Here is a 12,937-nt window from a genome sequence, read left to right on the forward strand (position 1 = left end):
CCCCAGTGTCAATGGGAATAGTGCTTTCCATAATGAATATATGTACCTTCACAATACAGTTGCGCAGCGTATACCCAAATTTTTTCTCAATTTTCACGTCTGAATGTCGCCTGTCACAACCTCAGAACACCACTTCGAATTATTTTTTATTTTACCTACGGCTGGATCGGGCCGATCGCCCGACTCGATCGCCTGAAACTGAAAACGCGTTTGTTTTTGAGGCGACCGAGTCGGGCGATCAGCGCGATCGGCCGATCCCATCCGTTGTCTCGTAGTGGGCACTCGCGTATCAGCATATTATTATTTCTTTCATCGCTGCCCTTATTGCGTTCACGTGCCGTAGAATCTTCGCATTGATAATTGATCTAGATCTAGACAAATTTGCAAAAAAAGTTTCTTTCTGACAGTAATTTTTTTGTCTAAGATCGCAAGTCAATTTTCTTGATCAATGCGCAGATTTTCCAGCCGTGGCAACAATCTGAAGATAGACAGAAGGAATGAGTGAATGATAGAAAGGAGAAAATTGGCAAAAAAGGTTCGCCAGATTTTGATCCACCTGCAGGTAAAAAATGTACTGCCGACCAACCCGCAATGATTTCAAGGGACATTGAATAATGGCCGATTGCAGGAAAAGCGCAATCTGGCAGGTTTCAATAACTTTAACTTGTTGCCGAGAGAACTACCGTAAATATCCGTAACTATAAGACGATAGGAAGGCGAGTACGGAATTTCTGCAGCCCTGCGCTGTCGCAGTTTTTTTAACGGAGGGAGTTGATGATGAATGGAATGAGGAACAAGTGCGGAACTGGCAGAAAGTACGGATTTCCGTAAAAATACGGAAGAGTGGAAGCACTGTACAAGGGATGCGAGTTTCCTTCCTCACTGGTAACAGTGCATGTGTACACATACACTACATTACTGTGCTTGATCAAGCCAATTTTACTGGAGAAGAGAGGAGAGTGAGACATTAATAGGAACTCTGAAAGATTCCCCCCCCCCCCAAACATTACCAGAGAATTATGGTTCACTAGTAGTTTATGTAGAGTCAGCACAATGTCTTCCAACTGCTGTAGAGTGAAAGAGTTAGTATTTTGATTCACTGATGTGTCCATCAACTGCTCACAATGCTGAAAGAAAGCAAACTTTAGCATTACTTACGTATAGTACAACTGCCCATCTTTGCACTCAAGGCATTTATCCAAGGATCCAAAGGCAAGGCAATCAGCAACAGTATCCAAGAGCTGAAAGGACAACAACAAAAAAACCCACCATCTACTTCAGCATCTCATTAAGCGTTAAAAGCATAAACACTGTCCATGTCCACATACTACCGTATGTATTTTCCCATTGTCTCTTTGTCTTTAAAGAAAAATAATTCTATTTAGTCCACATCAATAAACAGTATGCATTATCAGAATGGTCAAAGACACTACATTCTTCTTAAATAGCTAAAAAGCCCAAAACCAAGTAATAGAATGACAGTGAACAAGTTTTAATTCTTTATCTCTCGAAAGCTGCTCCCAGCGGCTCGCGGTCGGAACCACTGTGTCGGTGAGCCGCTGACAGTGGCTCGGGCACATTCCTTTACAACGACTTCGAAATCAAATTGCTTTTCGGCAATTGCCGAAAACAGGTCTCTTATACTGGAAGTTCATTAATTAGATGAAGTACTAACATAATAGGTTCCCTAGTTTCAATTTAATGACCCATTTAGAGATGTTTTTGTCATTTTTAGATTTAGTACCAAAAAAGGGCCCCGGCGTAGTGGGTTTGCGCCCCTCGGAGACAAAGAGTTAAAATGCTCTTCGAGTAATTACACCAAAATCTCTTGAGTAGAACATTCGTCTCTTTGGATCAGACATCCTTATCTCAAAAGAGCACTTACAACAGAAGACGAGTCAATAAAAAGCCAAACTCAAATGATTGCAAATATCCTGTGCTCTTATTGAAACAATTTACATTACTTCAGAGGCAGGCTGTTCTGTTATCTGCTTGGTCCAGATCCAACTGAGTAGGATGCAGAATTCCAGCAGACAGAGATACTTGATTACATAACTTCTCCTTGCAGTAATTGAGCTCACGTTTTCTGTACGCAATCTAGCTAAGCAGATTCCAACAAAAACAAGACACTCATTGAACCTTCACCCATCACATATGTCAAACATTCTTCGCTATGCTTCACATTGTGCCAATTCATCATTTATTAAGGCCACAAATGGGGTTATGGGGTACAATTTGATTATCCCTTGAAAATTATGTGCTAAATCAATGGAAGTACTCTCAAAGTCCTATTTCAAAGAGATGGCTCCATAAGCACAATGACTTTAAAAGCTATAAACTCAAAAACCAATCAAGATAAAAACTTGAAATTTGGAAGAACTGATGCTAGCTTTTTCTTACATTTGAAAAGAATATCTTTCAAATAATTTTTTAACTTTGTTGTTTTGTCTGTTTTCGTCATCCACTTATATCATTAGTTATAGTGGTGAGATGTTAAAAAAGGGAAAGACCACTGCACAGCACCGTTCACAATGGTACTAGTACAAAGACTGAACCTTTTCAGTGAATAGTGACTTACTTTGCTTTCTCCTGACGGAATACTTTGACCATTCAGCTCTAGCAACAGTTTCATGGCATTGTTGGAGACATCTTTGGAGAGCTTGTCACGGTACTCCCACAGCAACTTGCTCTGCTCCTGAAATCATTCATGCGCATTAAGCATTTTTAGAAAATGGAAATGTGCAGCATACATTCTATTTATCATAATAATAATAATTATTATTATTACATCTTCATTTTATGTTGAGCAATTCTTCTTTAAAATGTTTTACTCCTCCATCAAAAATGAAAATAACATACAACAAAGTCCAGTCGACAAAATGGAGGATAGACAGACGATCACACGCTCGCTCTTCGCTAGGTTTAGACCTAATGCGTGCACACAGGGTGACTGCCAAACAGGCTTCTCAATTTTCCATGGGGATGGTACAGATCAACACACACACACATACACACACATGTACAATATATCCAACAACATGTCAGTGTCGCACGCAGGTCTTGTTTGACTGAAGTATTTCAGTTTGTTATTTTCTCCTCTCATTACTACAGTCAAACCTGTGAAATTTGCTTTTCAAATATTCAAGTTCCAAGATACTGATACTACCAAAGATCATTCACTGAAAAGTCTTGCCAGGTTCATTGCTCTGTACGCAGATTTAATTTACAACTGTTTACTGTTTACCACTGCCATGGCACATTTACTACCATTTACGACCTTTACAACCAGGGCGCTGAATTTACAACTTTTTCATGGCTTTACGATCTTGCTGGACACCCTGTCTCTCTCAATTGCAAGGTTGCAGGTTCACATCCAGCCAGGAGCCCGACGTCATTGGGAAACCCACATTACATAAATTCTCCACACTTCACTCGGGTGGGAATGAGTACCCGATAAGAGACAACAACAGATCTTGTCAGTTTATTCCTGTTTGAGCGACTGTAACATTTTTCAGGACCTTTCTCACATAAAGAAAACGATAGAATTAAATACCCTCACATTCAAACTTAATGACTACAGAAATAAAAGAAAAATTTGAGTTTCTAGATCACACTTAAGCCTATGGACCTGAACGCACTCCTGAGCATACTATATGTTAATCAATTTGTTCACCAAATATTTACCACACACCCCTCACAAGTGTAGCAAGTTACAAACCTTGCAGTCAACCCAGAGGAGCACAGGCTCACCGGTCTGGTATGGCTCAAAAGTTAACGGCTTCTACTTCAAACAGGGTAACAATTCAGTCACAAATAAGGAAGAACAACCAAATCAAACCTTCAACGTCTTTTCTTCTTCCGTTTCTTCCTTCTTTGCCTTTTTCCCACCAGCGTCTTTCTTGTCATCTCCTTTGCGTTTTTCCCTAAAAGTACAAATTTAAGACAATAGAGGGAACCACTTAGTATTGCCTGCCAACAGTACACACATAACACGAGGAAAAAAGCATGTGACTTGTCAATCAAAACAGTAAAGGGAATAATTTTTTTTTATGTTGACACTTAAATGCTGCTAAAAAATATATTTATCTCTCAGCAAGGCTTTTTTCTAAACCACTGACGAAAATACTCACTTCGAAGAAAGGTTTTAAATATATCAGTATGACTTTCTATATCCATATTATTATTATCCAAATGTTCGCTTAAGCACAACTAAGCACAAATACCGTAAAACAAAAATTATTACAAGGTAAGTGATGGATACACTGTTTCATAGAAAGCATGATTGGCAGTCGTGATCCTGCCTGATCTGTCAGCCACAGGATGTCTGACCACTAATGTGTTCAACAAAACAAAAGGAGGAGTAAAATATATGCCAGACAAATCTTTGGCTGACCATAACAAAATGTATTAAATCCTTTTCAGGTGTATGAGCTCTAGATGTTTATGATTTTTTAAAAGTTCCTTCTCTATGCAACAATACAGACAGACTTACGCCTTTTTCCCCTTGCCAAGTTTGGCATAGAGCAATTCTTTGTCCTCTGGCTTGAGTTTGGCAAATCCTTTGATTCTGTCAGATCAAAAAATCATGTTACATAACAGTGAAAGGGGAAAAAATTGATTATTCATAGGCAAGTCAAACAGGAAATCTACAAAAAATTCCCCACATCACTTATTTCTACCTCCCAAAACTCCATGAAAATTCAGAAGTTTGCTCATCTGTTCGTTTTCAAACGAAGATTTAAGAAACATATAAAAGCTTCAATAAACTGATTTTATCTTCCAAATTCTCTTCAATGTGCTTTTTTTTCCCACCAAGTGGTTATTCCAGTACACAAAACATTAAAGTCTTTAAAACGATTCTAAAAGTTCAACCCCTTCCTCTCATTCCCCACAAATACAAGTTTTTGTGTAGAAACTATTTCTCCTCTAAGCACTTCTAGGAGTAAGACTGCTCAGTCAGGTGAACAAACTGCAATTACTGTATAATTTTACTCCCTATTACCAAAATTTGCATTATTTATGAGGTAAACGGTTGGGAAGCTGTGAGATGTAGCATCCCACATACACACAGAGAAACTTTTTGCGAGTTGAACCCATTTCCAGCAAGTAGCCTATTACATCACACCCCAGAGTGACTGCCAGACGGGCTTATCAATTGTCCAAAGGTGCAATCCATTTTCCAGGGGCATGATACATAACAATGACAGCACATACTCCATTCAAGTATAAGTATATATTATATATATCAACACATATTATATATATTATGCATACACACACACAAGTACATAGCCTAAATTATAATCCAGTCAACAAAATATTAGTGTGGCACTGGAGTCTTGTGTGACTTAGGTATTTCAGTCTGTTCTTTTTTATATTTTCCCCTATTCATTTTCTATATGAGCCATTGCCAAAACGTGGGGAAAAACACACACATCTCACATTAGAGTGCATAAAATGTGATGCATTAGTATTAATTCCTCCAAAACTTATACACATGTGAAATATAGGATGTAGAACCTGCATTAGCAGTTTCAGACCCCATGTCAGCTTTATATTCTTGAATTTGTAAATTTTGTGCCAAAAATGTTAGTTTTTTAGTGATTCCTGGAGTGTCATTTGAGCACACCAATGCAAACTTCCAAGAATGTCCAAAATTTAGTATTTTTGGGTGGGTTTTTTTTTACGTGTGCTTTGATCCTATGCTATTTGTCATCGAGAAAGGTTAAATTGCTCAAGAAATCGGCAATTCGGATCACTTGTGCGTCAGTCGTGTCGTCACGGACTAGGTGTTTCAGAAAACACCATTATTTTTCAGTAGAATCACCGTAGCTGGTTAAATCTTTTTGCCTATCGTCGTTTATTCAATACTTCAAAAGCGGCGATGCGCGAAAGGAGCATCGGGTTCCTAGATCTATGATTTCGGTCAGCTGTTTAACATTCGCCATCATTGTCGTCAACTTGCGACGTGTCGGAAGTCCGAATTTCGCCCACTTTTGTTTTGAACGGGTCATCAACAGTGCCCGGATATAATTGTTTTCTTGAGTGACTTCCCCTTACCCGCTTCCTCAGAACAACGGAAGCAACGGGGGAAACAGAAAAACGAAAGTAGTCATTGCCTTCAGCATCCAGTGACGCACAAGAATTTTGCGTTGAATGTGATGTACTAGACAGTTTTGCGTGTTTTTAGGCTACTCTGTAGAATATTTTAGTGAAATTGCGGTGTTTATACTGGATTCCTGGAACAAGAGTGTGATGTGTGAACAAACTTCGAGAGATGGATCATTTCTGTGGTTATAGATTTAGCTTTTGTGCTTAGTGATGACGTTTGGGGTGTCGTCATGCAGCCGTACAAGACTGACTGACGTACTAGAAATTACATTGTCCTAAGAGCAAACATTTTTTAAGTAATGTGTGCTCTCTTTACTCAAACAAATAAACAAACATGTCCTTGTTTGTCTGTCTAACTCAAAAATACACATTTGTTCTTTGTTGGTATGATATACCTTTTTCCAATACATTGTGTCATCATTGTTATGTATAAGTAATATTTGTCATCATTGCTAATATCAATAAGTTTTCAACATATATTTCATACATGCAAGATTCATTTAGAAGCAAAATACGCCTTTATTGATCTGTGTATCTCTCAGTGCAAATTTGTTCTTTTAAGGCATGATTTTACCTTTTCCCAGTATGTTTTGTCATCACTGTTATGTACGAGTACTGTTTGTCATAATTAGCAACATAATTGTGATCGTCCACTGTCTTTGATAAGACCTGATATCTGTTTCAAAGCAAAAGAAACCTCTCCTGGGGTTTTTTTATTCTTAAAGTGCGCATTCCTCTCTGAAGGCATGACTTTGTCTTTTCCTGTACATTGTGTCATCATTGTTATGTACAAATCATGTTTGTCACCGCTGTTATGTACAGGTCAGCTCCATTGATTTTGTGCTTTTGCCTCATATTAGTTTAAAAATTGTTTTACACATGTGTTTTTCTGGTACTGAGGCTTTGATAACTGTATTTGTACAGCCTTTCACTATTGTGATGTATTGTCAATGATAATGTCCAATGTGTATCCTTTCTTGTACATAACAATGATGACATGTTCTGTGCACTGCGTCATTGTTACAAAGCTTGTCATTCATATTACCATTATGAATGGAGTTCATAGTGTACAAAGTCTTTGTTTACTAAACAAATGGAATTTAAAGTCCATAATTTGCCTTGCTGCTTATCTGTTTTTGTCATCACTGTTACATACAAGAAATACAGTAGTTGCCAAACCAACAGACCCATATCTCCAAAACCGTACATCTCCATGCTCTGATACTCTAGGAATATGAGCACTAAATATCAATCTGTGACTGACAGAAAAAAGAGTCAAATTGTTAAGAAAATTTTTTTGCATCACTGAGTCTCAAGAGAGTCTCACGTTTTGGCAATTGCTCATATATATTTCATATATTATAAAAATGAATCCTGCTTTGAGCCTGTGAAAGGGCCTAGAACCAGAATATGATTGTCAAAAACGAGTCTTGGTGTCATGGTTCAAATAATAAATGTAAAAGACAAAAATTATTGTTCAAACTCAAAGTAGAGTAAAAACTTGAATGACTCAAGTAGACCTATTCAGTGTGAGAGTTGTAAGAACTGAGAGGGCAGTGACACTGAAATAAAAATCTGCCAATCTTGAACAGAAAGCTAAAATAGAGTTATAATTTACTATCACCCATCCAATGAAACACTGCCCCTTTGCGTGAAACGTACTCTCAGACCAGGAAAAGCCGAACAAATATCACAATTGCGACCAGCAAAAATGAATTTACTGACCTTATCGGATTTGATTTTTTAAATAAGCGAGCACTTTACGTATTTTCGCGGGTCTTCCCGCCTTTTATCAAGGGCAATTTACAGATTTCCTCAAATTCCCGGGGCATTCCCGGGTCTCAGCCATTTTTATCAAATTCCCGGGGCCTGGCAGTCACCCTGTCACACAATCCTGAAAGCGCCAAGAAACATAACAAACATCCAAATCAATTTCCTAGCACAAGAATCCACCCCAAGAGTCCTTCGCAGCAAATTTGACTTCATACATGAGTAAGTGGCAAATCATCCCCTCGTCAACATTTAATGGGTTATGGATCAGGGTGTATTTATAGACTCTTTTTTCTCAATGCCTAAACACATTCTAAAAATAAATATTTTTATTCTGCCACAATCTTCTTGTTCTTTGGTCTTTAGATATCTCTTTTGTCCGATTTGTTTTTAAATTGATAAAATGAATATTTAAAGAGATTTTCTTTTGGTCAGAACACAACGTTATATGTTATTTTTTATTGTATTGTAAAGCGTTCCGAGCCCATGTACATTAAGCGAAGTTGAGCACTAAATAAATGTAATTTATTATTATTATTATTATTATTATTATTATTATTATTATTATTTAAAAAGTAACACAACTGACCTTTTCAACCTTCACCTTCATTTTTTTTACATATACAACTCACAGCTCAAACACAGCTGTGGAAACCCCACTGGCAGTTAAAGAGTTAACAACACCTAGGGCCATAAGAGAGTGGTGTGTGGTATATACACCCTACTCAACACTAGTTATTTAAGAAGTGGGACCTACAAATTTAACACACATCCAATAAAAAACCAAACCATGAAGATGGAGAGCCTTAAAAATCACCGAAACAAGCAAAGTTCAAGAGCTCCACCCCACTGAAAATTTCAAGGAGAGGGCTATCCACACCAGAACTTGACATGGCATAATCCAAAAGACATGTTTTCCCTATGTCAACTGAGAGACGGTCATGAACACAGTTCCAGTACAATGTACAGAGGCTTCCACTTTTCTAGCACAGTAATTGGTAATCTTATCGATTACACACCCCTTTCAACAGTGTGAAGTTATTAAAACAAGCCTAACAGCTCAATTTAAAGTGCACTTCCGATAGCACCGCTTCTCACATTGAAGGGTCTGACTGTTCAGTAAAGCCAAGCTCGTCTCGTTTGTCCACAAAGCAGTCAACATGATGCCACAAGTCCTGGGGTCCGTACATCTTGGCTCTCTGAGATTCATATTCCTTCTTGCTGATGCGAAGGCTATCCTGTACAAAAATAGACAAAGAAATTTTGTTTTTGTAAGAGACTTATGGCACTTGCAACACAATTAGGTCACATAAGTGCCAAAGTTTAGAAGTGGTACAAGAGAGAAACAAACACACAAAAAAGGACAGATAAGGACGATAGATGTTTGATAGTAATGAAGTAGCACACCACACAAAGCACCACCCAACCCCCAAAAGAAAAAAAAAATTGTTATGCACATATTTATAGTTTAAATAATGGGAAGCATACGGATACATATATAATGTTCATTTCAAGCAGGAAAAAAAGACAGACAAACAGAAATAACTGAGGGAAAGAAAAAAAGTAGTAGGAGCTACCAAAGGTCTCACCAACCATCCAAGTCGCAGTGTATTTATTTGGAACTATTTAACGCAGAAAGAAAATACAGACAATTTAGTGAAAAAAAACAAAGAAAAAAAGGAAATCATCAAGTTCTTTTCTCAATGACATAAACAATCACACAAAGCTAAAACAACAAGTAGCAAGGTAATTATTCATAAAATGTCTGTTTAGAAAACCCAGGCTCACCAACATTATTACAAATTTTTTTAAAAATAATTACAGCACAAGTAGATGTTTCATTAACTATTACAATCATTGTTTTCACCATACTTGTCTACTTGTAAAGACCGTCACTGTAAAAAATTGGACAGACAGTGGCCAAAAACAGATAAACACATAAATAAAAAAGGGCTTTTAGACCTCAGATGTTAGCATATTCCCCTTTGATTTGGGTAGCTTACAAGTACAAGAAAATACTTGCTTGTCACATTTATAAATGTTTAACATAGGTGCTTAGATAAAAGTAAATAGATAAACAAAGAAAACATATCATACAACAAGCAATCACCTTAGCAATATTCTCCTCACATCCTCTGCAGCGACTTTTACCAGATTTAGCGTATTCAGTATTGAAATCTTCAGTCGATGCAGCACCACCATCATCTCCTCCCCCTCCTGTAGGAACAAATACACATTTTTAACAGCTTACATATACCCTGTCAACACTGACACTGACAAAATATGTGTATCATTGGGTTTTTTTTCCAAATGAAACATTCATAGAAAAACAATAGCTCTCAAAGTTTCAGTGCTGGTGGGCATCTTTAAGCATTTTGGGAGGGGATCTAGAGCGTGGTGTAAGATAATGAGAGGGCTTCAGAATATAATTTTCATACAGATCCTGGAAATTTGTCTTGCAATGACAGCCTCGTGTCAAGAAATTATGATGAAAAGGCTTCAGAACATAATTCGGATACAAATCCTAACATTTAGCCCGGCCTGTCAAAGAAAACACAGCTTAAGAATGAGATCCCACCCATCGTGGGACTGGGATGAAATAATAATCAAGAGAGAAAACAACTCAAATTATCCACTGATCATGGGTGCATGAACAAGCAATGAGACCAGATACTTTGTTTAAGGGGGGGCTACACTTCCGATTCAACTCAAAATTATGGATTATGAGTTATACGCATGTTTAGCTTCTTCCGCCTCTCTTACAATTATTTCATTGCATAAGAACCCCTTAAAGCCATATCTTCCCTTACTGGGTATGTATGTCACCACCATTCCCTCATAAGTCAATCTTTTATTTTTCTTTATCGTCCGTTTTCTCAAAACGCAGTTTTTCTATATACAGTTGAACCTGCCTTTACGGAATCTCCCCGCACCCCCCTTGATATATTCCTCTTTAATTACCTGTATAAAACGGAAACCTGTCCAACGTGGATATAGAAAGAAAAATCCGCTCCCTTCCGAGGGTTTCACCTGTCTAAGACAGAAAATGCTTTGCCCGCTCTGCCCTGATTTGAAACGAAACTCGCAAGTTTGATTCCGCCGGCTCTAAACTTAACACCATGGCCATGCCGCTGGGCAAGGAAGGGGAGTAGGAGTGTAATTTGGGGGTAGATGTTACCTCATCATGTGAGCCCTGAGTGATGCAGATGGTCAGATGGGTGTGAAATCTCACGACTGCCCGTGAGAGTGCCCCAGTAGCGAGCCACTACGAAAATATTTGGGGGGGGGGGGGGGGTTAAAGTGTTTTACGGCGCTCGCATCTGCATTAGGTGATATGAGGGCGCAGGACACACCTAACATTTTCAGTTGGTAGGAAATTTTGAATTTTGCTCAGGTGGCGGTCAAAGCCTACTTTTATCGATTTTAGACTACCAAGGGATCTTTAACATGCGCAACTTGCAAACGAGTCCTCCAAGATTTTTTGCCCTTGTCCGAGAAGGCTATGTGTAGATCTTTCCTACCAGAAGATCAGGGGTGTGGCTGAAAGACAGCAGTAACAAGGAGGTAAGGAGTAGCAGTAAAAAGGCTGCAGAAAGAGTCAGGAGCCCAATGGAGGGGGCAAAGGAGGTGAGGGGGTGGGGGAAGAAAGTAGAGACAAAAGCAGACGACAGAATATTGCTAAAGAACAGGAAAGAAGGTGAAAGGAGACAATTTTAGAGAAGAAAATGTTTCCGTCGCTACCCAGATTCGATCCCAGGACCTTTGAATTTGAATGAGAGACGAACACCTTAATATCTAGGCCATGAGAGCCCCCACGGAAACTTTCTTGGGTAGTTAGAAGCCAGAGGTGTGAAATTAGATTGACCAATGCCTGCCACCCTGATCGTACGGCCAGCCGAGAAAAGAGTTCCTTGAATCGTTGTTGCATGATGGCAGTGAGGGGTTGCATTGGTTGACTGTGCTTGTTACACCGGCGGGTGGGGCTAAGGGTGGAAGCAAAGGAGATGTTCAAACGTTTCTGTTTTTAATAGGTCAAACCGTGGTCCTATGAAAGGCAAGCACTGGTGGTAATTGGATAAGTAAGACTGACGTATGTCATTATCAGACAGGATAACAATTGAGAGGAGTGAAGTTTTGACCACAGCTTGACGATCGGACAAGCCATCCTTGATCCCATTGGCTGGACCTTTGAACCCCCCTCCCTTTAAATCTTCGGCTAATTCCCCTGTCTAAGACGGAAAATGTCTTAAGCCGAAATTTTTTTCTGGCTCCATTGCGATTCTGTCTTACACAGGTTCGCCTGTACTTTTTTTTTTAACTCCCCCATTTTTCATCCGATCATAAAATTTCAAATTTGTCTGTTGAATTTTTTATATATGGAATAGTTTGTTGGCTGTGTCTGGAGTTTGGATTTTCACACAGGGTCCTCACCAAATCCTGGAAATTTTTTTCAAGACCCCCAAATTTTTCTCAAGACCCCAATTCAAGGGAAAAAAATAAGGCCGCTGCGCGTCAAGAATGATCCCCAAAAAGCCCATCTATCAATGATAAAAAGTCAAATGTCTTTAAATGAATGCAAATGTACATTTTGTAGTATAGTCTTCAAACAATAGATGATTATAATGCTGGGTGACTGCCAACCCAGCTTCTCAACTTTCCAAGGGAGGGGCCTCATCCACTTTCCAGGGGCAAGTTACATAACAATGACAGCATGTGCTCCATTTATATATATGTTTCATAACAATGACAGCATGTGCTCCATTTATATATGTATACGTTTGTGAATACACACACATACACACATGTAGGTACACTATATCCAGTCAACAACATGTCAGTGTGGCACTGGGATCTTGTGTGACTTTGGTATTTCAGTCTGTTCTTACTTATTCATATTTTCCCCTCATTATATTAGCCTACATAAACTATAGGCCCTATTTAAAAAATGAATCCTGTTTTGAGCATGAGAAAAGACCTAGAACTACATAGAATATCGACTGTCGATAACTAGTCTGGGTGTCATGATTCATAATATAATAAACGTGAAGACGAAAAC

At 38.6% G+C, this 12,937-nt stretch overlaps 1 protein-coding gene across 1 annotated transcript in view; it reads right to left on the reverse strand.

Annotated features, from left to right (window-relative positions):
* The window catches only part of LOC100533290 (poly-(ADP-ribose) polymerase I), a gene marked incomplete in the record, with an annotated part of 43,354 nt that overhangs the window by 22,478 nt on the left and 7,939 nt on the right, over positions 1-12,937 (reverse strand). The window contains 6 exon segments of the mRNA NM_001204592.1: positions 1,159-1,238; positions 2,576-2,695; positions 3,839-3,923; positions 4,493-4,567; positions 8,980-9,119; positions 9,992-10,098. Of these exon segments, the coding sequence (NP_001191521.1) occupies positions 1,159-1,238; positions 2,576-2,695; positions 3,839-3,923; positions 4,493-4,567; positions 8,980-9,119; positions 9,992-10,098 (607 nt within the window).

This window comes from Aplysia californica, unplaced genomic scaffold (assembly GCF_000002075.1).
Source record: "Aplysia californica isolate F4 #8 unplaced genomic scaffold, AplCal3.0 scaffold00165, whole genome shotgun sequence".
Lineage (NCBI taxonomy): Eukaryota > Metazoa > Mollusca > Gastropoda > Aplysiida > Aplysiidae > Aplysia > Aplysia californica.